Genomic DNA, 23,732 nt, shown 5'->3' with positions numbered 1-23,732 from the left:
GTGAACACCGCTCATGGTATATTTGGAAAGGGCAACCAACCGACGTTAGCAAATGAAAAACAATTAAAAGTGATAGTAAATTCCGAACTATGCTAATTACTGCCACTGTTTCAGAGATTTATAGAATTAGCTAATTGCCAGATGGAATTGGAAGTACAAAACGACTTTGCATAAGAGCTGAAGGTCAACCGATAAATGGTCTACGTGATTTCTGCACAGGATTGACAAATCCGACAAATTGCGAACAGACTGAGCAGAGACACGCTTTAATATTAGATCAGTGAGCGAAAAGGAGAGCGAGAAACAGGAGCGGAGCGTGTTCTGGGACTGTCGTAACTGGTTCTACCGGGGTCCCACCGCCCTAGGCTATTTCTCCCCCTGCATGATTTTGTTGATTTGTCACATTCATGGTTTCGTTTTCATTTATTGCCTGCGGCGGTGTCACAGCATAAATCTGAACTTGCAGGCGGCGTATTGCCGTTTCGTTGGAAATTCTGTTGTGGTCAACAAGGTTATCAACACGATTGGCTGGCGCGCGAACCGTTCCTGGGTTGCACTTCAAATGAAATTATGACAAACTTCTCCGCTCACTCCCACTCCCACTCCCAGTCCCTCCCGATCCAATCCCCTATCCAGCGGTATATACGCGGTATAGTGCATGCACATTCAGTTTTTATTTGGCTGCTGCTGCTGTTGCTGTTGCCTGTGAATCATGCCATTGCTAATGATCCCGCCGCCACAGTTGCAGTTGTGGCTGCCCCATTGTTGTGAAACCGCCCGAGAATTGTAAAATTGTAGTTTCTTTTTCTTTATTTTCATATTACGAGTGTAGCGGCGGCGGCTGTGGCGGTGCTCTGCAACTTTTGACAATTGCAAATACAAATAAATAAATAAATATAACGCGCTGCGGACACTTTGGTCGCCACATCGCCAGTGTCAATGGAAATTAACACCGCCCGGCCCGACCTGCCTTTGGCTTCAACTTCAGCCTGGGCCTCGGCTTTGTCTTTGGTTTTTGGCCGCCTAGGCGTATACGTAATTTAGCATACAATGGCAGCGGCGGCAACATGCAATTGTGGAGCTGCTGTGCTGTCATGTCATGTCTATTTCTCTGCCAGGGCACGGATTTCTCGCAATGCCCCTGCGCATTCGCAGCATTCCAAGTCCGATGGCGAAGACTCCTCCTCGCTGCTCCCCGTTACTGAACCTATCGTTCTAGCTGATGGGAGTCCCACCATATCCAAGTTTTGGGCGAGTGCTGTGCAGGAGAAAACAAAACTCTGCCTTAAAGTTAACACATTTATTTACAAAAGAATTGTATCTAGTCTCCAGCTCTTGCTCCTACTCCTCATCGTCTCCTGCTTCCAGTTCTGTTCCTTCAGCTACTGACTACACAACATGACTCTAGATGGTTCTTCTTCGTCACTCATCACGCGTCCGCATCAAAAGTATCTAAACCTTGTGGTGTACGGATTACTGAAGTAGTTATATGTCGCATAGGAAGTGTCCGGTGTCTGGAAACTGGTGCTAAAGAAGGTTGGATCCGCCACTGCTGCTGCTGCTGCTGCTGCCACTATCGCCGCCGCTGTTGTCATGGAACAGAAGCACAAACAAAAGCATTTTAATTGGGCTTTTTTCTCGTTTCTCGATTAATAATACGAATATTGGACCAGTGCAATTGTGGGGTGGAGGGATTAGTGGTGGTTGTGGTTGTGATTGCTGCTGTAGCTGGTGCCAAGTGGGTAAATTCCAAGTGTGGGCGTTGCCCATTGACGCGAAGCGGGCCTGAAGGTTAAGCTTCAAGCACACAACACACTGTCAATCACAGAGTCGACGTCACAGTCATTGGGCTGTCTTTTGATTGTCCAGTGCGTCTGTGGGTCCGACAACGCCCTGCCGCCGCCACATTGATTAGAATGTCGGACACATTGCCCCAATGTGATTGTGGTGGGTGGCGGTGGCGGTGCGGCTGCGGCTGGCAATTGCCCAACTCAAACTATTCCAATTGCCGTTCGAATTCATGGCTGGAATAGAGCCTGAGCTTGAGCTCGAGCGGAGCGGAGCAGAGTACCGCCGTTCGACCATTAATCTACGCCAGTCTTGGGCAATTGTTACGCTGCGGCTTCAGTTATAGATTGCCATTTGCCCGTTGCCACTGCCGCTGGGGTCTCCTAGCCGCAGGCAGTCCCAGTCCTCATCAGGAAGCCCAGCCGCGTATCCAACTGCGTAACCAACCATTTGTGTTGAGGCAGAGAGAACTTTTGCTATGCAAAATTAATTACACAATGGCCATTTGGTGGCCTGTTAGGCCGGCTCCAAGTCCAGCTCCAAGTCCAGGTCCTTGTCGTGGTCCAAGTCCGAGTACGCTCTCAGGCTCCCCAGCAATCGTGCATAAATTGTCAAATTGTAAAAATTATCTCAACTTAGCGTCGTTTGTTCGATCGCTTTTTTTTCACCCGGTCTCAGTCTCAGTCCCTGTTTCTGTTTTTCTTTTCTTTTTTTTGTGTGTCGTATGCAGTTTTCATTGTGAAATGTCTTTCCATTCATTTGTACAATGGGTCCAAGTCCTCCTCCAGTACGAGTACGAGCACTCAGTACACACAGAAAAAGTTGCTCCATTTCTGTTTCTGTGCCTGCCTCAATATCGATATGCAAAAAAGAGCATAGCATAGCATAGCATAGCAAGACTCTGCACTGCACGTTGGAAAAAGATCGAAAATAAACTGCTAAAATATTTTGCATGCGGTAAAAGCAAAGCAAAAGTCGCATTAGTCGCGCATATCATTGACTCTGTCTGGTCCCAGGCCCGTGGCTCTCTGTCTGTGCCCCTCAGTGTCTGTCTCCCAGATGCAAGTGTGTGCTGTGCTGCTCATTGGCTCATTGGCTCTGTGGCTCTGTGGCCAGACCACAGCCAGACTCCGCTTAAACTCCGCTTAGACTCCGCCGAGACTCTGGCACGGGGGCACAAGAGTGCCATTTGTGGTCTGACTGTTGATTGTTGTGCCAGCACCTGCTTCTGCCTTGTCCGCTTGTCAGAGCCTGTCTGGCTCTGGATCGTTAGAGAAACTCTTTAAAAGCATTCTCTTCTCAAGCTGGAGATATTACACTTGGGCTAACCCCTTTGCACTGTCTTAATTCAGAGATGGTAGTGCCTAGGGGTATCCTGTCTGTTGTAGCGGTAGGAAGTGATTTCCTCTGTACTGATTTCCTTTAGATTTGTGTTACGCTTAGCTCCCGCCTTGGGCAGCGGAACCAACTGCGATCTCTGAAGATTTATTACACCGAACCGTTTTGTTTAACATATTTGTTGGACCATTTCCACCTACATGTGGTTGTGGCTCCTCTCATGTGTGAAGAGCATCCCCAAGTCGACCCGGTCACAGTCGATGGTTTCCCCGCTTCCGTCCGTCCGTCCGTCCGCCTCCCGTCTCCCGTCTCCCACACACGACTCCTTCAATTTGTGCTGCCGCCGCACTTCAAAGCCGGATCGAAGCGGAGCTGTTAATTAGGCGCTAGTTTTATGTGCGCTTAAAATAATTGCTATAAAAGTGATCATAGATAAACATATAGAAACGAACAAACAGCTCAAAAAATGGTGCATTGACAAACAGAAAATGCAAAAATTAAAACAGAAAAAAAAGAAAAAAAGAGTTCGAAAATGTAAAGAATTTGTTGGCAAACACAAAATACTTTTGCCATGGATACGATACGATTTTTTTCTTGTAATAGTAATTTTCTTTTTATTAATAATTTAAATTTCGCTTTTCGGTTACAAATAAAATAAAATAAAATTATACAAAATTATAATACAATTCCAATTTGAAATATAAATTAAAAAATGAAGCAGAAATCACAAATCAAATAAAAAAAGGATAAAAACGAAACAATAAAAATATGAAGATAACTTTTAGTTTTTCAAGCTAATTAAACTAGCTAATGTTAGGGGGGTTGTGGGGTTGGAGGGGGGTGTGGAGGGGGAGTGGGAATAGGAGAGTGAGCTGGAGAATGGATGGGTAATTAATTTGGATTTGTGGGTGGTTAAGCGGTTGGTGTTTGTTTGGTTGGTTTTGTTTTTGTTTGTAATTAACTAAAAAAAGGAACGCATTTCCGTTTCCGGTGCTGTTGCAGCTGTTGATCGTTCTGGTGCGCATACTCATGTGCATGTGCATGTGCATGTTCATGTGCATGTGCATGTGTGTGCATGTGCGTTGAAGGCCTGCGTGTGCGTGTGTGTGCTTGTGTGGGAGTTGGATGGGTGGATAAAGCTTTTGCATTACGATTTGTGTGAAGATTTGTGTTTGTTACGTTTAACCAGAGACTTTTCCTGCGAATAAGACATTTGTTTGATAGTTGGCAAATTAGGTACTCGACAATTATTCAACAAACTAAATTATAATAAAGGAATAACATAGTAAACTACGATTATAAGAAAACGCTGCTCTGCTCTACTGCTGCTACACTATTGCACTAATAAAGCTTTTCTTTTATCTTCTCTGTGTGTGTGGGTGTGTGTGTGATTGTGGAATGAGATGGATCTATCTGTATCTATGCATGTTTCCCTGTGTGTGCTCAGACAGTGCGCTTAAAGATATTCGCATTACTTTGCTGGGGCGGCACAAAGCCATAGCCGGAGGCACCCACAACCACGCCGCTGGACTCGTCCACTGCATCTGGCGGGGATGGGGGGAACACAACGGGGCCTGCAACGAGGTTGGATTCAAGTGAATGGAATGGAAAAATATTGCAAAAGAAAAGGAAAACATTGATTAGATAAAGAAAACTCCTGGTCCGCCTCGATCGTACCTCTGTTCTGCCGCGGATCCCGCACTTGTTGTGTGGCAGATGAAGGCTGGGCGAGGGACAGGGGATCAAATCCAAAGCGGGCCCGACTCGGGAACTTTCCCAAAAAGTACTGCTGGCCCGTAACGTACGCCAGGCACAGGCAGAGGGCGGCGATGGTGACTAACTGCAAGTGGAAGTGGACAATGCATTTGATTATTATTAATATACTGGAAATGTAAACGAGCGTATGCTTATGGATATGAGAAAATCATTTGCACTGGTTGCACACACGTTGGCCAAAGCAATTAAGCCGTGCAAATGTATGCCAATGCCATAATCCAACAATTAAATATCAAACGAAAGACGCAGTGGCCCGGCCATAGTAGAATGCCACCATGCCGTTGGCTTGGCTCTCGGACTGCCACCGGTCAAGTGCAGTCGCCTTGGGCACGAGCCAGTAGTTTCAGTTTCAGTTTCAGTTCTGGTACCTGGCCAAAAGCCCCTCGTGCAATTAGCCACGTCAATTGCTGTAATGCCCCAAAACGAATGTATGACAAATATTGCACTTTAAAGTGCCCCAAATAGGAAAATGGTCTGGTCACAGTTTGAAACGGATATGAAACTGTTTTCATATTTGTAAATAGCTCCCACGATTGCTCCCTTTGAAGGTGCGATCTATTTACATCCCGCACTCTCTCTCCTTTTTTATTGTTCGTTGGAACAAATAACCACTTTAGTGGCTCGGAGATTTGTAGACCGTTTCGACTTCATGCATATCACGTTGATCATCCGCGAAGCTGCCACTATTCCGGCGAAGTGTGATAAATTTGCTAAATAGCAATTGTGCTCGTTCTCCCACTGACCCCATTCCACAGCCGGCAACCAGGGATGCAGTTGGCGTGGGAGTTGGAAGGGAGCGGGCCGGGGGCCGGGGGCAGCACACATGCTGTGCAAATTGCTTGCGGACGGGTTCATAAATCCCCTTGGAGCTGTCCGAGAGGCGCTTTGCATTTGTGTCGAATGTCTTAGTTAAGGCCGTCACGCAATTGGCAGACTGACTTTAATCATAGGGCAGATTTGACTTAATAGAACGGGTTTTTGGCCAACCAATCGATCGGACAATTGCGCCAACTCTGGCTGTTGCACATACGAGTACTTATGGTATGGTATGGCATGGTGTGGCATGGTGTGGTATGGTGTGGTATGGTAAATACCCAGCCTTCTTATGGCTAATGCTCTGACAGTGCAACTGTTGCAAAAGGTTTGTGCTTCATTAATTGTTTAATGGGCCGCGCCTGCGCAACATTCGACTGCCTGCAGCCACCACTTCAGGGAGGGCCCCTGTCTGGCCAACTGGAAGAAGGATACAAATAAACGTAAAACCCTATGGGGCCAAGCACGGCAGCCATAATGCTAATTGCTATTAAGTAAAATATGCAAAAGAAACCAACAGTCTTTAAACAAAATAATCAAAAAAGTATGCAAACAAGGCGGCCCGGGCTGGCCGCTAACTTGCCAACAAGACCAGCCGGAGACCCAGAGACTTTTAGTGACTCGGTAACTTGTGAAAATACTTTTAATTAATTCGTGTTTGTTGTGGCTGCCACAGAGCCGCGCTGAGTTTGAGACTGAGACTCAAATGCAGAGTGTATTGCCACATCAAAGAGTGGAAACAGTAGAGCAGGAATGGGTTTCCAGTTTAAAGAGTTCTCAAAAGAGGGAAAGCAAACAGGTCGTTAAGGGAACGACAGAGATCATCCCTCAAACATTGTACAGTCTAATGGGAATTTTACGCAGTGTAAATCTTCCCGTCTTGTGATACTGTCCATCTGGTTCTCCTCTTTGGCCACTGTCAAGTCAACGCTCAGCCTCCAACTGTGGCATGTAAACACATGTAAGCCGTCACAATGTCTGAGCTGCTCGTTTGCTCTGGAATTCCGTGCATACTTAGATCTCGATTTGAAAGTAATTGGTTAGGCTAATTCGGTAATTTTTTAATTGAAGTGCATAATTTTCTGGTGGGATTGGGACCAGAACAATGCTTGCGGTGACTCCCTAGACGCCCCGCCAGTGCTGATTGCTCCTCCGACCCCGCAGCCACCGTCGCCACCACAACAAGAAATTAGCTGAACAAATGACCTTAGATATGATTTCGTAACTGGGAGACTGCTCGGACGGGTGGTGGCGCTAGCTGGAGACACCTTATGCACCAGACACCGAACACCAAACAACGAAACACAGATATCGAGGCACTAGCTCCGACTCTGGCTGCTGTTGGCCAACGACGGCTCATGCGAAAACCCACCCACCCACAAACAATGATTAAGTGCAGCAACATGTGAGCATAAAGTTAATAAAAAATACAAAAAAATCACTAGCACTACAACTACAACTAGTCCCATGGCTGGGGGAGGGTACAGTACGACAGGCCAACATTGTCTCGTTAGCATGAAAATGTAGATAGCCTTTGCATTTGTGGGTATAATAGCATTATCATGCTGTTGATAACTGCCTGGGAGGAATGGAACGGGCTGATATTTATGGCAATTGAAATTGATTCAAGTTTGGTACGTATGTATGTATGGCTACCCCTAATGGTACAGGATTGTCGATTGCCGTCAAAGGGATATCGGACTTTCAGCAAGGGCATTCGGTAATCAGCATGGATGCAATTAGCTTTCCCGTTCCTATTTTCAATTTGATTTTTCATTTGTGCCGTGGCACTTATTGGCGTTTAGACTTTGATTGGCTGCAAATGTGCGGTAAAAAATAAATTAAAAACCAACCAAGCAACAGGTAATCGAGTGTGTGGAGGGGAGTGAACTGGACTGAACTGCACCACCACTGCACGGGATTTGAATGAGGTTGATTTGATCCAGAAGCCTTTGCCAAGTGCTCCGCTCCGGTTGGAATGAGTCAGAGGGAAACCCGGACTGGATCTGATGGATATCCAGGTGGCAGGCAGGCAGCCAGGCAGCTGCTAATTAATCTTGCTTAGGTTTAAACGATTTGTCATTTACCGGATCGGGCATAATTAATTTTGCGTGAAAACTACGTGGCTGGAAAAGTGAATGTGACTTTCGGGGGAGACAGACAATTGAAATCTCGCCAAACAAAAGTTATTATTGTTATTGTTATCTTTTGTTAATGATAGCAACGCCCAGTAGTTTTCATTTTAATGTTTTTTTTGGGGTTTCGGGCTTGGGGATCGCGCTCCCGGAGTTCAATGCTCGATTGAGCAACAATTTGACTGACTTTCAACACGGAAGCTGGGCTTCCAAGTCGGCGAGACTGGAGAGTGGAGACTGGAGAGAGACTCTCGACTATAGTCGAGACTGGACGCCTTTTAGCAAGTTGGCAAACGCAAATATCGCTGGAACTGCCGCTGGATGCTCGAAGCTGGATCAGGGTAAAGTGTTGAATGAGGTACGTGCAACAGCAACAGCAACAACGGCACTGCCTGAACTGCAACAGCAACAGCAACAACTTCGGGGGACTGCCGCTTCAAATTACTTTGAATTGTGTTTAATAGGTGGGAAACGAAACGAAAACGAAGTCAGGCCGCGATCTAACGACTGTGGCCAGCTGCCGCTGCCCCACTGATTGCTTGCCCCGGCAGTCGCAGTTGCCGTCCGAGAGTTGCTGTGGCTGTTGCTCAATCTATTGTCAATTGTAATTGAATTATTAAACATCAATTTGGCTAGGAAGTGCAAATTGCGAGTGCGCGCTCGTGCAGCGTGAGAATCAGCCGGTGACCGGTGACCGGTGACGACAATGACGTTGATCTGGCCATTGATTTTCCTTTTTCCTGCCCGCAGAATGAGTTCAAGTTCAAACTGGTTTCCAGCCAAACAGCCAGCCGTCGAGCCGTCGAGCCGAGCAAATTTGTAGCATTTAAAGTCTGACAAAATGCCAAACACAGCGCAAAACGCACATGCCTTATAAATATGGTAATGGAGCAGCAGTACCCCCTATCGATCTGCAGCGATAAATCTAACAGAAATATTTTTCGCAACTAGCGCATGAGCCTCCGCTCATGTGGGCAGTGGGCAGTGGATTTTGGAGCTCTGAATCTGAAGCTGGACATGTGTATGCCATGCACTTGCCAAGCCATGAGCATTGACTGACTGACAAACTGAATGACTGACTACAGCCTGGACAGCATCGGCATCAGCCATAGATCCAACTTCAAATCCAACTCAAACTCAAGCCCAAACTCCTGGCCCGCTCTCAGCTGCGGTTGCGACAGCTGCTGCTCAAACGCAAAACTCCAACGCTAATCGCCGTCAAGGCGGCCTAAGCGACACAAAATTGTAATAGAAATTGTTGTGCTGTGCGCCAGCGCCGTCTATCACGATGGGACGATATCAAATGACATGGCATGGAGTCCTGTTTAACAATCCAACGGCTGGCTGGCTGGCTGGCTGGCTGGACGGCTTATGAATGTTCAGCCGGTGTTCAGTCGGTGTTGTCTCGTTCCAATCTATGGCAGCGCTGATCCAAATGAATCCTCTGGGAATGTAGGAGATTTACTTTTCAAAGGATCCAACTATAGCCTGCTATCGTGCTTTACCATATTTCACTCAAAGCTGTTTCAGCTCCACAACGGTGTTTCAGATGCTTTGACCTGGCCAAGAGCATGCAACCACCAACCACTGACTACCCGCCACCATCATTATGCATGGACATGTCGGAGCCTCCAGTACGTATGTATACCTGGGGCCATTGGGCAATCGGCACTTTCCGGCGCGACATCTTCATTAGAGAGAAGCCAAGCGAAACGCAAGGCGAAACCAAAGCAAATACAAAATAAAATTGTACGAGTACGACTATGTATGGCAATTAATTTGAATTTCAACACGCAAAGCGTGTAAAAGGCAGAGTAACATTGGACTACAGACGACGGACGAGCGAAAGAGCAAGCGTCTGACTGGGCAAAAGTTGACGGCGACAACGATTAACCAAGCGATCTAGAGGGAATGGGAATCGGAATGGGAATGGTTGAGAGCAATTAATAAATCTTTTACGTGTGCATGGGCCAAAATCCTAATCGAGAGCGACGTTGATTGCGGTTTCCCAGGGTGCCCACCACAGCCGCCACTGGGCCACCACTGGGCCTCCGATGAAACGATGCCGACTGCAGAGACGGTCACAGACCCCCTTCTCCAGCTGCAGACACCCCCCTCTGGGCTGCAATTCTCCCCATCATCGGGAGTTGCATAAGCTTTTTTCTAGTGCATTGCACGCTTGCATTTTTATAATTTTTAAGTGTGCTTTTCATTTGATTTCCACGCACAGCACAGCACAGCATCGGTTCGTTCATTCATTCATGATTGGAGGCTAACGCGGCTGGGAGCCGACTCCACTCGGAAGGGGGGCACGGCACGGCACGGCACGCAATTCGACACAAGAAGCTGGTCGGTCGGTCAGTGCGGGCCTGGCTTAGGCATGGTCATGGCTTTGGCATTCCTTGGCTATTGGACTCTTGGCCAGTGGCGTTTTCTTGGCGCGTGTGTATCGCACTTTTCAATTAAGTTACAAAACGCATGCCCGGCGCACGTTTTTGGCTTGTTTTTCATGCTGCTGGCTGCTGGCTGCTGGCTGCTGCCTGATCTGTCTGCTGGCCGTCTCGGGTCTCGCGCTCTCAACATTGCGTGGCCTTCAACATGAACTTGAACATTTTTTGCGTGCGTTTTTCCATGTAATTGCAGGCCCCTCCCCCCGATTGAAGGCCACTTTCGGGCGGAAACTCCTAAAACTTCTAATTAAATCTAGTTAAATTTGTGTAATTTGTGCCGTATGCAAGACAAATTGAATTATATTTTGATTGGGGATCAGAAAATGGTGGGAAAATACTTGAACCAATGAAAATATGGCTGAGGAAGGTCAGGGACTTCCATCAACGCATGGCGCATTCCAATCAACTATATTGAACGAATTATGCATGGAAATCTTTTGTAATTTGCCCCGACTAATAGGCGCTCCAAATATTCATCACTTGGATGGTCTCGTCACATCAGAGTCGCAACGGCCAAAAGTAATGCAAGGCCAGGCCTTGCCATAAAGGAACCGAGCTTTTGGCCTAAAGTGGTATCTACTTAGGCATTGGATATAGACATATCGCGGCGGTGACTTTTGCCTTCATGGCCTGCTGACACACACGACTTTTGTGGGCCATAAATTAGAGTGCCAGGGCCCCCAATAAAAATTCTTGGAGAACAAAACAAAGTCTCGCAGATGGAGCCAGCCGCCAGCCGCCGCCGCAACAGTCATTTGACAACTGTCGAAGCCAACTAGCGGACTTCATTTGCGGTTCAAATGTGGCCCGAACGTGTTAACAATTATATTGCATTAGCGGCAAATGGAAATGTGGTGACAATTGCCGCGAAAACCACGGGAAAACAAAAGACTTAGGCAACAAACTTGCAAACTGCAGTCCACAAAAAGTACGAATCGAACCACTAGTAAAATATACTTACAAATTTCATATTGATGGTTGATTGAGCTTCTGCTGCTGCTGCTGCTGGGTGTTTGTGTGTGAAGCTGCAATTAGTTAACAAATATTTGTTATATTATGTTTATTTATGGGGAGTTTTAAACACTTTTGCACTTCTTTCATTTGCATGACACGAAAACGTTTTGGCTTTGAATTTCATTAACCAAAATTGATGATTACTTTTTTGTTTGCTTGTTTTTTTTTTGTGGTGTGATATTTCAGTTGCAGTTTCGCAAAAACAAATGCAGCAATGCGTTAAGTTAATATATTTTTGAGGTATTTGTTGTTTGTTTTTGGTTTTGTGTTTTTTTTCGAACAGGCACGACGACGAGCACGCGAAGCCAAAGGAAAAACTGAATTCAAATGCTGTAAGCCGCCCGCAACTGCCTGTAAGCCAGCCTGCTTACTGCCGGACTCTTGGCGGAATCTTGGCTTGTTGGCTTTGTGGCTTGGTGGCGGCGGACCGGACTGACTTACACGAAAGATTTGTGTGCGACGGAGCTCTCGGGCCTCTAACTGCTGTACGTCGTACGTCGGTCGGGTTGTGCAGTAAAACGTTTAATGAATTCCAACAGATATGCTCAGTTGATTTTATATAAAGCATGAGCCCCACAGCCGCCTGCCTGCTTTGTTTCGTGCGTTAGTTTTGAGTGGGTCGCCGCCGCCGCCGCCGTCGCCGTCTCTGTCGCCGCTTTTTGAGTGAGTTTTTCTCCCGTCGAGTGCTTTTGGCTTTGGTGGTGCTGCTGTTGTTGGCCTACGTGCACTGTTTGCCTTTGCCTCTGGCCACGTGATGATTGTTCTTTTCGAATAGTGCGGCCAATGGGGGGAATCGACTGCAGTGCCAATTCAACTTTCTAGCAAATTAATATTCATCTGGTTTATTGGTTCCGGTAACCAGTTTTGGGGTCTCCAAACGAGTCAATCAGCCGCTGCTGCTGCTAATGCTGTTGATGCTGCAGTGGTTTATGCAAATCCCCACTATCCTATCCTATCCTATCCAGTGCCTAGCATATGTAATTGGAAAGCTGGCAACACCTTGACTTGATTGCAGGTGAAAATAAAATAACAAACAGCTTGGCGGCACAGGCGAACGTTGCTTTGGCAATTTCTTCCGGCTCTGCTTGACTTGACCGTGAAATGTTTTTGCTTGCCAACATTGTCTTTAGTAAGGCCCACACCCCCCTCACCCCTCTGGCGGGGGACTGACTGCTTGCTTTATTTAAATGACAGATAAAGCTGGGCCCGCTTCAATGATTAAGAATAGATATATGCATAATCATGTCATATACGGCTCTGTCATAATCATAATCATAACGCGCCAACTGTCTGCCGGAAGCGGATCAGAAGACAGCAATAGCAGCAGCAGCATTCCGTAGAACCTAAGCGGCTTCTTTTTTATTAGAGCTTAAGTGTCGCATCGTTTAGCGATTGACATTTATTGCATGTTTCTATATCCCCACTACTTTGGGCTGGGTTGGATTGTGTGTGGCGGGGCCCTAAGACAAAAAGTAAATGTGAAATTCATGAGGAATGCTTGTCATGTTTGATTAGCTTTAATTTAATACGATTTGCACACTTGTTTGCTGCTATGCGAGAAATGTGCTCGGGTTAAACATACGAGCCTTATACTCTGGTCTGGCAGAGGGTATCGTGATTTGGCCTAGAAGTTTACAAGCGAAGCGATAAGCCATTCTTTTCTGCTTCTATGGGCAGTAGTCTCCTAACACAGATTAGACCCTTTTGACAGGCAGTACTTCAGAAGAGAAATTATCAATCAGGCGTCCAAAATTTAACCAAAATCGAAGTGCTTTAATTAAGTTCTACCACAAGAACCAACTATCGAAAAGTGTATTAGAAGCTGCGACCCCCGAAGCTGGCCTTTCTTTCTGGTTAATTCAGTTTTAGTCTTTTTTATGCGCCAAGCAGTTAAGCAGTCAATCAGCCATGAAGCTGAAGCCGAAGCTGGTAGCGGGAGCCAGAGACAGCGGCAAAGGCAGGCCAGAGAGGGAGGGGAGGGAGAGAGAGCAAGTTCAAGTTCAATCCACAGCTGGCCTGGCCGCAAAAGCTCCTTGGCTGAAGCTGGGCGGTTGCAACCGCCAAAGTCGAATTGATTGATGGATACTCTCGCCGGAAAAGGGTCAAACCGACTACTGGCCGCAGTTAGTCATGCCCGGAGGGAGCTATGATTTAGTGGCCAGTGGCTAGAGTGTAGTGCATGCTTCGGTGATCCGGGGGGCTGGCCTTCCGTTCTGTTCTTTTCGCTTTTTGCATTGTCTTCACTTCACTTCAGCTTCAGCTTCAGGTTTAGTCCGACGAGAGGGTCAAGTTCAGTTTCAATTGTTGTAAGCGAGGCAATTACGAGTATAGCGGCGGCTAATTGTTGATTGCCATTGATTTATGCTGAATCAATTAGCCAAAACCAAACCAAACGCCTTGCGCGCACTTTGGCTTTCTTTGCTTTTGCTTTTGCTTTTTGCTGCGAAGTTATCAATCATTTGCCCGCCCGTCTACCAATGAAATTTCAGCGGCCTCAGTTATGCCCTGTCTTGGCCCCAGTCACAGCACCAGGTTATTGCCACTTTGAGGAATTAAAATTGAAAAGTCCGTCCGTCTGCTTGGGTTGTGTGTGTTTGGGTCTGAACTTGTCTGCACATGACAGCCGTCAGCTATAACTAACAAATGAGCTTTTAAGCGCACTACTAATTACCTCCGATTCTATCTGGCTATAAATAAATTCTGATCGGATCATCCAACTATGCTAATTGCCCATCTCCATCCCCATCCCCGAACCGATGCTGCTGTGGGAAACTCTGGCTCTGGCTCTGGCTCCCTCCGCTCCATTAATCATCGTTCGGGAAGCGCCCGTGTCCAGACCCCAAAATAACCGCAATCTCGTACAATATTTCACTCGTGCATGAGGAAGTCAAGTCAAGTGCCGATGAGTCGTCAAATGAATTGATTCGAATCGAACAAGAACAAACGACGAACACACAAAATAAAAAGTCAACGGAAACGTAATTGCAGCTGCTGCTGCTGCTTCTGGACGGGGTGAAAAGTGAAATGATTTCATAAATGACTTATATAATTAGGCACGTTATATGCCAATTAGCGGCGTGTTGAGGAAGCAACCTCTGAGAATCTCCGCCGACTTTTACAGTTGACAAACACATGCCGCACCGTTAACTGCTGTTGCCTCTAATTAGCTAATTGTGCCCAAACTGCACTCCAAGTCCAAGTGCATGCCAAAGTTCCTGTCCGATTTGCATTATTCAGTATTTTGTATCCATATATTCTCACGATCCGACCTTGACAGTGCCCCCCAAAGCGCGGCAGCGAGCAACGGAGCAACGCAAACGCATGCCGAGGAAGAAAACTCTTGGAACTGGTTTCTCCTTCTCGTTTTCCATTAGGCGTGCCACGGGCTCGCGGCTCGCGAGAGCCCGCGAAGGCGCGAATGTGCGTGTGCAATAGGCCGTTAAACTGCCTCCGCCACAGTTAACGGACTGTGCACACCCCCTGCCCCTGCGTTGGGCAGGCCATTACTTTGACAAACTGACAGAGTTGTTGGCGTTGTATGTTGTATTCCAATCCGATTAATATTCATTCAAACAGGTTGAAAAACACACACAGGGTATGCATATACGCATGATTGTAGTGTCGAAAAACATTTAAGAGGGGGAAATTGTTGATGACAACAATTTGCGTAGGCATTCATCAGCTCAGTAGTTTTAGCTGCACTTCCGTGACATATTTCATAGCATAACCAATTTGTCCCACATATAACAGCCGAAACTGACATTTTATCTGTTGTATGCATTTTCTCAAATATAAATACATCATACTTGTATACAAATAAACAAATATTATAGAATAAATAAATTTGCAATTATAATTAAATAAATTACTTTGTCTCCATTTTGCACCCGACTTATATTGCAAAGAATTTTGAAAGGTTACATTTATTTCTGATCATCATACTCAATGTTATATAGAAATGCAATAAAAGCAATTATTTAAATTAAGCCAATCAAGTAGAAAATTGATTCATCAATCGTATAAATTTATGTGGGCATGGCTAAATGTTCTTTATAGCTGAGAATATTCGACGGAAGATCAAAATTGAGGAATTCGTCGTACTTTTTGAATCGGTAATGCCCCGGTTGACAACATTTAAATCCTTGTCGTTCACATTCAAAAAATGTATATTTGGCGCGCACCACTCGATAGTATCGATAACCTAACTTGAATCGGGTAAAGACCTCTTTTACCCGGTTGACTTTTTTAAAAAAGACGGTATGTTTCGGTATATTTCTGACGGTCGGTTACGATGTTTTCGATGTTTTTATTAGAGATCATTTTAATTTGAGATAATTTCCCTTTCAATAGCTCATAGCTTTCGTTCAGCAACATAAAAAACGTCAATTCCCTAGATTATATCTTAAAACCAGTCCTGATTTTTGTTTAGAAACATTTACTGGTTTACTACTATCGGCTTAAGGCGAATGCGACGATCTGAAATAATTTGACCGGCCTTGCTGAACATTCGCACAGACTCGCAGGACGTGGCCAGATCATTTCAACCTATATATTTAAAAGAGTGTTTTAACAAAGAAAAGAAAATAGCTCAACCAAGTGTGTACCTTTCGTGCTTTAATTAGTTTTTAGTTTTTTCTTTCATAGAGACGAGACAGACATAAAACTAAACATCGATGTGTCGCCAATCGATGAATATAAAAAGGAAAAAACATCGATGATTCATGTTTTCCACCTCTATCTAGCCGGCGCATCAAAGAATTTTCGCAAGAAAATATTTACTTAAATTTTTGGAATAGTACCCGAAGAAATTAGAGGCCGACGAATGCAGAAATGACCCAGATCATAAACACAAGTTGTCTCCTGGGGCTGTTTGTCGTCTTTCTGGCATCGGATATTTTGGGTAACGAGAATGGAGACTACATGAAGCGGGACCATAGTCTGGTGCGTCCATTTCAAGGTATGTCGTTTAATTGTGATGCGGTTTACGTGTACCTCGAACGTAGCTGCAAGTGGATTGATACAATCATTCAATTCAAGGTGTTGGCGTCATCCTACCCCACTGGGACTTCATGGGCAACACAATGGTGACCAGCAACTACATAAGACTGACGCCGGACTTGCAGTCAAAGAGCGGCGCACTTTGGAACTACAATGTAAGTGTTCCTGTGCTGGTGTTATCAAAGTTTTATGTACGATGGTTTAATCTATCTTGCCCCTCTTAAGCCCATCATGTCACGCAACTGGGAGATACATGTGGGCTTCAAGGTTCACGGCAAAGGCACTGAACTCTTTGGCGATGGCTTTGCAGTTTGGTATACGAAGGAGCGCATGCAGACGGGCCCCGTCTTTGGCAGTAAGGACTACTTCAACGGACTGGCCATCATTTTGGATACCTACAGCAATCACAACGGTCCCCACAATGTACGAAAAACCATACGATTTCCTTGTGTCATGACTAAGCGCTCGACTGTATGTATTTTTAGCACCAACATCCGTACTTGAGTGCAATGGTGAATAACGGCAGCTGGAGCTACGACCACGATCGCGATGGCACGCACACGCAGCTGTCAGGCTGTGAGGTGAGGTTCCGCAATGTGGAATACGAGACACTCATAAGCATACGCTACGAGAACGATATCTTATCCGTATCGACGGATTTGGAGAATCGAAACGAGTGGAAGAGCTGCTTCGTGGTGGCGAACGTAGAGCTGCCTACGGGCTACTACTTGGGCTTGTCGGCAACGACAGGCGACTTGTCCGATAACCACGACATCCACAGCTTTAAGTTCTACGACGTTGATAACGACGTTTCGGTATGTAACCTTGGGGATTAATCAACATAAACCCTTAAACTGTTTGTTCCTCCGCACAGCATGACGAAATTATGCGACGAACCAATATCGTACCAAATGCAAAAAGCTTTGAACCACCCCGTGAGCACAAAGATGACCCCAAGCCGGGCATGTCGAATGCCAAAATATTCTTCATACTTCTGTTCGTTGTGGTTGTTGCGGCTTTGGTGGCCATTTTTGCCATCTCCTACTTCAAGGATCGCAATGCGCGTAAGCGTTTCTATTGAGGGATGATGGATGCCGGCCCGGACGCCTCAAAGCTAGTCGTATCTGTCATCAAAGCATCATGTTACGAGAGTATCGTATCTACGAGACTCAATTGACAAAACCAAGTTTATTTATACCGACTGTATCACGCATACTTATTCCTTAGGTTTTCCCATTTTATCCTCCTCCCGTTTTTTCCATTTTCCTTGAGTGGTTAGAAGAGTATATTACACGTGTTAAAGAGTGCGTTAAATTTAAGTGCAAATTTTTAATCTGAACTATAGGAAAATTGAGACCGTGTTACAGCATAGACAAAAGAATAAAAGCCACCGGAAAAATGTGTGTGTGCGTGTTGCTTCTCAATCAATCTCTCGATGCCTACACTCGATGCTCCTGCTGGCGACTACTGGCAGTGGGATGTGGTCGTCCTCCGGCCAACATGGACTCGATCTGCCTCACCTGATTGCTGACAAATCGATCGCGGGCGCTTCCCTCCTGTCCCAGTCCCTGTCCCTGCGCAGATGAGGGTTCACTCTCGGACTCAAGGGCATCGCTGGATTTGTGCATGCCACTGAGGATGCATTGCTCGAACAGCGACTTGGACTGACCATCATCGTCGTCCAAGGAATCATCCGAGCTATAGTTCAGCTTGCTGCCATCATCCACGGTCTGTCTCCGCTGGCCATTTGTCTTGGACAGAGTGCTGGTACTGGTGTTGGCATGACTGGAACTGGTGCTGGCACTGGCCCCGCTTGGTTGTGGTCGACAGCTACCTGCCGCTATTGCCTATGAAATGGTGGAGAAGCCTTTAGCAATCCCCATCGTTGATGCAAGCTTTAAATTACTTACCTGACTCAACAGATTGCAGTCGTCATCCGAATCCATGGAGAGAGAGGACAGCGAGTCGTTTCTCTTCGGCGGCAGACGCGGCTCCACTTCCGCTTGCGAGGCATTGCGTCTGGGCGGCAGCTTGGGTGCCTCTTCGGACAGGAGCATGGGCAGTTGAGAGACTGGACCTGCTCGAGTGGAGCCCACAGTCAGATGGGATAGTCCAGAAATTACCGAGAAGGTGCATGGGCTGTCCTCCACGTAGTATTTGCTCATCTCGTCGGAAACTGGCAAATAGCTTGGCAGCGAGCTGCCGCCGCAACGCATCTTGGAGATGGCATCCTCTGTGGTTGGGTGCTCTGTGCCCAAAACTGGCACGCGTGGAGGCGGTACTCGCTCCTCGTTGGCATTCAAATCGTTGGGTATGGACAGAATCGACAGATCACTGTTGCTGGGCGCTTTGGAAAGCACGGCAGGTGTGTCCTCCGTGCAGTAGCTGCGTGGGGCGTCTCCATTTCCATTGATGTCGTTTCCACGCGTTTCACGATTGCCGTTGGCATTTGAATCATCCAGAATGCTCAGGTTACTGAGGCTGGTGGCACAGGAGAAGACGGCGGGCGTGTGTTCTAAGTGGAATCTGTTCAGTTTGTCCTCGAACACATTGCCAGCTTTCCTTGGGGTCGTCGTCTCAATCTGATTCTGTCCGTTCGGGAGATTGGGCATTTTACGATCGCGTCGCGGCGACTGTGGCATACTCTGGGTGGGGGAATCGGGCAACTCTGAAGGCGATATAACACCGCTCTGCATTCGGCTGTATTCGCTGATGACGGAACCATTATCGTCGCAAGCAATCGTCTCATCATCACCGCCCACCAGCGAGTCCATCGAACTGCGTCGCGAGAACATCAAGGGTGTCTCCAGCGCCGAGTCGATGTTTTGCGGCGTATTGCTGTGCAGCGCCAGAGCTCCAGGCGGCTGTTGTGGCTTTGTGGGCGTTTTGGGTGCCATTGTGTGAGATTTATCAGTCTTCTCTGTCAGACTGTTGAGGGAATCAAAGCGACTGAAAGTGCCCGGTGTTCCCTCCTCGCAATAGTTGATCGGATGCTCTCCCTGTGTCTCTGTTCCAATTTTCTGCTTCGTTGCGGAAAGTGGAACCCCCTCCGAAGTGGAATCTGATTTGGACAGCGGCAACGCATCGCTAATAATCTCATTTGTCTCTGTTTTCAGCTGTGGCTGTGCGGTGGTGCCTAATGGTATGGATCGTCGCTCTTTGTAGCGTGCACTAAAGTCCGTGGGCTGATCCAAGTCGATCTCGAAAGTCTTGGTGTCCGGCTTATGCTCCATGTACTTCATGGAGTAGTCAATGGGTTGCTCCTCCGTGGGCGTTACAATCTCAAAGGGGTTCTTCGCCCCGCCCTCGGACTTGCTTGAGTATTTTGTGGAATCGGATTTTCCCGAATAAATGGATTCGCGACTGCCGCCGCATTTTCTGGTCAAAAATTCACCCTTGCCAACGCCGACACCGACTGTGGAAGGTCGAACTTTCTTCAGCGATCCCGTAGGATTGGAACTAAGACGCAGTGAGCTATACCGTCGGGGCAGGGTTCCCGCATGTCCCGGATCGTTGTCCAGGGAAAGGGAATCACCGTTGGGTATCAGTTCTAGAGCGGCCCTAAAGTTGACCAGATTCTTCAGAGCCGAGGCACTGCCCTCGGCAATCATGGAATTCTTGGAGGCGATCAGGGCACGTAGCAGCGGAATGGCATTGTGATCGATTAGAAACTGTTGGTCCTCGGGACAGCGGGCCGACAGGTTCCACAGTGTGCCACAAGAGTTGCTTACCACAGTCAGACTCTCTGACTTCAGCTGCTGCAGTAGGATGGACAGGCCGTTGTGCCTTCGTAGAATCTCACGATACGATTCACATACGGCGATGTGACTCGAGACGTTGCGCAAGATACCGCCAGCATTCTCGATGATCTTGAGTGTCTTGCTGGGCCCCTCGTAGCTGAGCATGCTCACTAGAAAGGCCAGTGCTCCGTCCACAGCACAGAACTCCGCCTTGTTGGTGCTGCAGTGAGCCGAGAGATTCCACAGAGCCGACAGCACCGCCTTCAGTGTGTTTTCGCTCTTGTTCTGCATGGCTGCCCGGGCCAGGGCCGTCACCGTGCCCAGCTCATTGAAGATGGTCTTCATATGCTTGTCGGCGCGCCACGACAGATTGCGCAAAACGCCAGCCAGGACCTGCCATATCGAATGTGTTTAAAATGGCTCAGAAAAATTACAAATTTGTTTCTTACCTGAAGCAGATCGTCAGGAGCCGTGTTTAGCTGGGCAATTACTACCTCCATAAATTGACGCTGGCCGCATAGGTAGGACTTGTTGTGGACGTTTTCATCTCCGAATGTGAGATTTGTCAGAGCCATGAGTCCGTAGCTCCTCAACGCATTGCACTGCTCGCGTCCGGCTGCCGGCCCGTGGACTGCATGATCGAGATGCACCAGATTGGGAATCGCCTTTAGGGCGCCAAGCTCGCACATGGTCTGGCGATGCTCCTCATCGAAGCTGGCCTTCATCAGCAGTTTCATGGCAGCCAGGGGATGGCGATCCTCGTCATCGGCTATGGCCTCGCCACCGCTCTGCAGTTGAGTGCGCAGAAAGTTGCAATAGTCCAGGATCTGGTCGAGCAGCCGCAGCATCTTAACCTCCCGCTGGCGCTCCTTTTCCTCAGGATTGCTGTGGACGATGTTGTGCAGCGCTTGACTGGCATATTTTCGGGCTGTGGCCAAGCCCTCGTCATTGGCGTGCAAGATCTGCACCAGTATTTGAATGCAATCGGAGCTGCGCAGATCGGTGCAGGTCTCCACATTTCGGGAAAGCTCCAAAAAGTTCCGCGTCAGTTCCAATCGCGTAGCGTCACTCTCGTTTAGCGTCATGGCTTCAAAAACCTACTACCTTGATTTTAAAAGGCACTGTGACTGGCGGGCAGAGCATGTGGAATTCTTATTCCAAGAAGATCCTTATTTTATTGTCGCACCTGCAGGTAGAGATCACTGTCACCAGTTGATCCTTAATTTGTGTCCTTTTCTAGCCATTTTCTAAGCGCACGATCGAATTAAAGTATCGATACTTTTCACTACGATACGATCAATTCTCATCGACTGAAAGTTTCTTTCCTTGCGCGCCTAATACTGTGTGTTTTAATACAGTAAATTAGGAAAATAAAACGTCATATTTTACCTCCAATTTGGAATGGATATATATTTAAATAACTTGTCATAGATATTAGAGTATAATTTATGTGTCGTTTTTACTGTAAAATCCAGGACAGAAACATCGCACGCGCATTGACCATCGCTAGCCAGCTGTTACGTCACGCCAAACAGCTGTTGGACGCAGATTTGACCGAAAAATAATGAACTTTCTGAAAAAGGTGAGTTAAACCATAACACAAAATGATTTGTAATGCAATTAAACTCTGTCTTGTCTCTGATGCAGTTGGCGCCACAAATGGCGCTGGCCGAGTCGCAGCTCCACAAATCGGCGGCCCTGCACACCAGTGCCGTGTGTTGTCGCGTGCAGTCGGGCCGCTACCGCATAACCACAAAGCGGAACAGGCCGCTCACCTACGAAATGGCCAATCCACCGCATTTCATTGGACACCGCAAGTCCTGGAACTCGTGGAACACATGTAAGTTCGAGGGCAGTTTATTCTCGATGTTTTATTCACAAAAATGATACCCATCCCTCCTAAAGCGACCCTGAAGGACTCCCAGCGTCCGTCGCAAACGGCCATCGAGGATTTGTTCATAAGGAAGTTCATCACCGGCACTTGGCATGCGTTAGTCTGCTCCGAGATCATTATCAAGCGCCAACACAACACAATACGCGTCGCTTCGATCATCCGCCAGGGCATCAGTCCACGCAAAATGTATTTTCTTATTGGTTACACGGAGGAGCTGCTCTCCTACTGGATGCAATGCCCTGTCACGCTGGAGCTGCAAACGGTGGCCGACAAGAAGGACGTGGTCTTCAAATACATTTAGTTGCTAACGCTCTTTACTCGGGTCCTAAATAAACATTTTGTAGAATTACTTAATGCGTGTAGTCGACTTCGCTGTTGTTTATCTGCAGCGATTTGATGGCCTTGTTAACTATGACACCATCGGGATCCTCCACCTGAAAGACAGTCTGACGTTTGTTACATGCGATTTGGCAGCGGCTGTTACCGCCTTACCGTTTCTATCAGTCTTTTGACCTCTGCTAGGGAACTTTCCTTGAGAATCAGGTACCTTATGTCCTTGACTAGCTCCACAAAGAGGAACACAACAATTTTGCGCGAGCCCCCGCACACCTTGTCCCAGATCTTGACCAGCACCGTCTCACAAATGACGCCGGCAAAGCAGGTGATAAGCCAGTTATCCAGGAGTACCGAAGTGCTGTCGAATAGACCCAGCTGCTCCAAGCGGCTAAGATGACGAAATCAAATATGAATGCCACATAGAAGAAACTGTAAAATTCACATACTTGAACAGTGAGAGGTCCTCGCGCTTGAGCAGGATTTGGATCTGCTCCTTTAGTTTGGGGCATTCCTTTTTCAGCTCGCGCGTGTAGTTGTAGAACCCTTTTGCTATCCAATAGGTCTCCACATCGTTGGTGAAAATTTGCAGAAGGGTCCTCACGATTTCAATGAAATGCATGTCATCCGCCTGCATAGTGGCATTCGCATTGCCCCCTTGCCACAATCGATTCGATTCCATCAGCCACATTGTGTGCATCACCAGCTCCTTCTTTTGGTCCACACACCGCAGCACGGACACAGCCCGCAGCAGATCCTGATACACATCCCGACGTTGATCGCGTACAAAGTCCGTGGATGTCTTGTGAAGCGGTAATATGCCCATGACAAGAGACCAAAGATGGTTTCGGTGGACATTCGGAACAGTGTAGTTCATACAGAATTGCTTCAATTTGTTCAAATTGCGTATGTCATCCTCAAGCAACTTGTTGATCGATTTGTTCTCCTCGACGCTGTTGATCAAGCATTTCTCATAATAACTTGATCGAAAATTGCGCTCGTCGGTGTTCATTGTCCATGGATTTTGTCAACAAACCGAGACGGAGATGCCAACTTATTATCAGAAAAAAGCTGTCTCTAACTTACAGAAAAAAAGCTGAATAAAAAACGTAAATAATGGTGTTAACAATTTTGTATTAAAGTGATATATAATGTGTATTTTATATAATTTTCATTAACTCATCCAGCTCTTATTCGCATTCGTACGACATGGTCCATACTGTATATTTATATATAAACTAGCAATATCATTTCACTGACAATACAACTTTATTATATTTTTCTTAACTCACACGATTTTTTTGGCTGAAAAGGCTGATGGACCGGCCACATGTTCTTAATTTTTATGTAACCGGTGGCAAAATCACAAAAAAAGCTAAACAAATCTAAACACATTTATAAAAAGTACGGAATTCCCGCAATTCACAAATTTTTCATGCAATTGGTCTTCAAA

The 23,732-nt window shown here is 46.8% G+C and overlaps 5 protein-coding genes across 7 annotated transcripts; 2 read left to right on the top strand and 3 right to left on the bottom strand.

Moving 5' to 3' along the window:
• Positions 1-1,285: 1,285 nt before the first annotated feature.
• LOC4801785 (uncharacterized) lies at positions 1,286-12,458 on the bottom strand. Of its 3 annotated transcripts, none has more exons than XM_001358785.4 (5): positions 11,756-12,458; positions 11,262-11,325; positions 4,804-4,966; positions 4,602-4,700; positions 1,286-1,585 (listed from the first exon to the last, which is right to left on the bottom strand). In XM_001358785.4, the coding sequence occupies exons 2-5, from the start codon at positions 11,268-11,270 to the stop codon at positions 1,443-1,445; spliced, it is 414 nt and encodes a 137-aa protein (XP_001358822.4). In that variant the 5' UTR covers positions 11,271-11,325; positions 11,756-12,458; the 3' UTR covers positions 1,286-1,442. The 3 variants fall into 3 exon arrangements, with proteins under 3 accessions (XP_001358822.4, XP_033241803.1, XP_015037395.2); XM_033385912.1 differs by lacking the exon at positions 1,286-1,585 and adding an exon at positions 4,195-4,324 and having other exon boundaries at positions 11,756-12,430; XM_015181909.2 differs by lacking the exon at positions 1,286-1,585 and having other exon boundaries at positions 4,195-4,700; positions 11,756-12,441.
• A 3,575-nt stretch (positions 12,459-16,033) lies between these two features.
• Positions 16,034-17,715, top strand: LOC4801784 (vesicular integral-membrane protein VIP36). The gene is made up of 5 exons (XM_001358784.5): positions 16,034-16,271; positions 16,352-16,467; positions 16,538-16,735; positions 16,798-17,127; positions 17,187-17,715. The coding sequence occupies exons 1-5, from the start codon at positions 16,145-16,147 to the stop codon at positions 17,391-17,393; spliced, it is 978 nt and encodes a 325-aa protein (XP_001358821.1). The 5' UTR covers positions 16,034-16,144; the 3' UTR covers positions 17,394-17,715.
• Apc2 (Adenomatous polyposis coli 2) lies at positions 17,622-21,352 on the bottom strand. The gene is made up of 3 exons (XM_001358783.5): positions 20,502-21,352; positions 18,223-20,445; positions 17,622-18,159 (listed from the first exon to the last, which is right to left on the bottom strand). Exons 1-3 carry the CDS (start codon positions 21,135-21,137, stop codon positions 17,752-17,754), a joined length of 3,267 nt encoding a protein of 1,088 aa, XP_001358820.3. The 5' UTR covers positions 21,138-21,352; the 3' UTR covers positions 17,622-17,751.
• A 141-nt stretch (positions 21,353-21,493) lies between these two features.
• Positions 21,494-22,295, top strand: mRpS24 (mitochondrial ribosomal protein S24). Its single transcript, XM_001358782.5, has 3 exons — positions 21,494-21,634; positions 21,700-21,892; positions 21,958-22,295. The coding sequence occupies exons 1-3, from the start codon at positions 21,617-21,619 to the stop codon at positions 22,245-22,247; spliced, it is 501 nt and encodes a 166-aa protein (XP_001358819.3). The 5' UTR covers positions 21,494-21,616; the 3' UTR covers positions 22,248-22,295.
• On the bottom strand, positions 22,239-23,489 carry TBC1d7 (TBC1 domain family member 7). The gene is made up of 3 exons (XM_001358781.4): positions 22,729-23,489; positions 22,439-22,670; positions 22,239-22,380 (listed from the first exon to the last, which is right to left on the bottom strand). The coding sequence occupies exons 1-3, from the start codon at positions 23,289-23,291 to the stop codon at positions 22,297-22,299; spliced, it is 879 nt and encodes a 292-aa protein (XP_001358818.1). The 5' UTR covers positions 23,292-23,489; the 3' UTR covers positions 22,239-22,296.
• Between the last annotated feature and the right edge of the window lie 243 nt (positions 23,490-23,732).

This window comes from Drosophila pseudoobscura, chromosome 2 (assembly GCF_009870125.1).
Source record: "Drosophila pseudoobscura strain MV-25-SWS-2005 chromosome 2, UCI_Dpse_MV25, whole genome shotgun sequence".
In the NCBI taxonomy this organism is placed as follows: Eukaryota; Metazoa; Arthropoda; class Insecta; order Diptera; family Drosophilidae; genus Drosophila; species Drosophila pseudoobscura.
This window is presented reverse-complemented; position numbering and strand designations above follow the sequence as displayed.

Bases quoted from the DNA above. Each gene is read 5' to 3' on its own strand.
- LOC4801785 (XM_001358785.4), bottom strand. The intron at 4,701-4,803 runs GTACGATCGAGG...ACCTCGTTGCAG, and splicing joins GGATCCGCGGCAGAACAGAG to GCCCCGTTGTGTTCCCCCCA. The intron at 1,586-4,601 runs GTAATGCGAATA...CCATGACAACAG, and splicing joins CTTTGTGCCGCCCCAGCAAA to CGGCGGCGATAGTGGCAGCA.
- LOC4801784 (XM_001358784.5), top strand. From the start codon at position 16,145: ATGACCCAGATCATAAACACAAGTTGTCTCCTGGGGCTGTTTGTCGTC. The intron at 16,736-16,797 runs GTACGAAAAACC...ATGTATTTTTAG, and splicing joins ATCACAACGGTCCCCACAAT to CACCAACATCCGTACTTGAG. The intron at 17,128-17,186 runs GTATGTAACCTT...TCCTCCGCACAG, and splicing joins ACGTTGATAACGACGTTTCG to CATGACGAAATTATGCGACG.
- Apc2 (XM_001358783.5), bottom strand. From the start codon at position 21,137: ATGACGCTAAACGAGAGTGACGCTACGCGATTGGAACTGACGCGGAAC. The intron at 20,446-20,501 runs GTAAGAAACAAA...TCGATATGGCAG, and splicing joins CTCCTGACGATCTGCTTCAG to GTCCTGGCTGGCGTTTTGCG. The intron at 18,160-18,222 runs GTAAGTAATTTA...ACCATTTCATAG, and splicing joins ACTGCAATCTGTTGAGTCAG to GCAATAGCGGCAGGTAGCTG.
- mRpS24 (XM_001358782.5), top strand. The intron at 21,893-21,957 runs GTAAGTTCGAGG...TCCCTCCTAAAG, and splicing joins CTGGAACTCGTGGAACACAT to CGACCCTGAAGGACTCCCAG.
- TBC1d7 (XM_001358781.4), bottom strand. From the start codon at position 23,291: ATGAACACCGACGAGCGCAATTTTCGATCAAGTTATTATGAGAAATGC. The intron at 22,671-22,728 runs GTATGTGAATTT...TCGTCATCTTAG, and splicing joins GAGGACCTCTCACTGTTCAA to CCGCTTGGAGCAGCTGGGTC. The intron at 22,381-22,438 runs GTAAGGCGGTAA...ACTGTCTTTCAG, and splicing joins TCAAAAGACTGATAGAAACG to GTGGAGGATCCCGATGGTGT.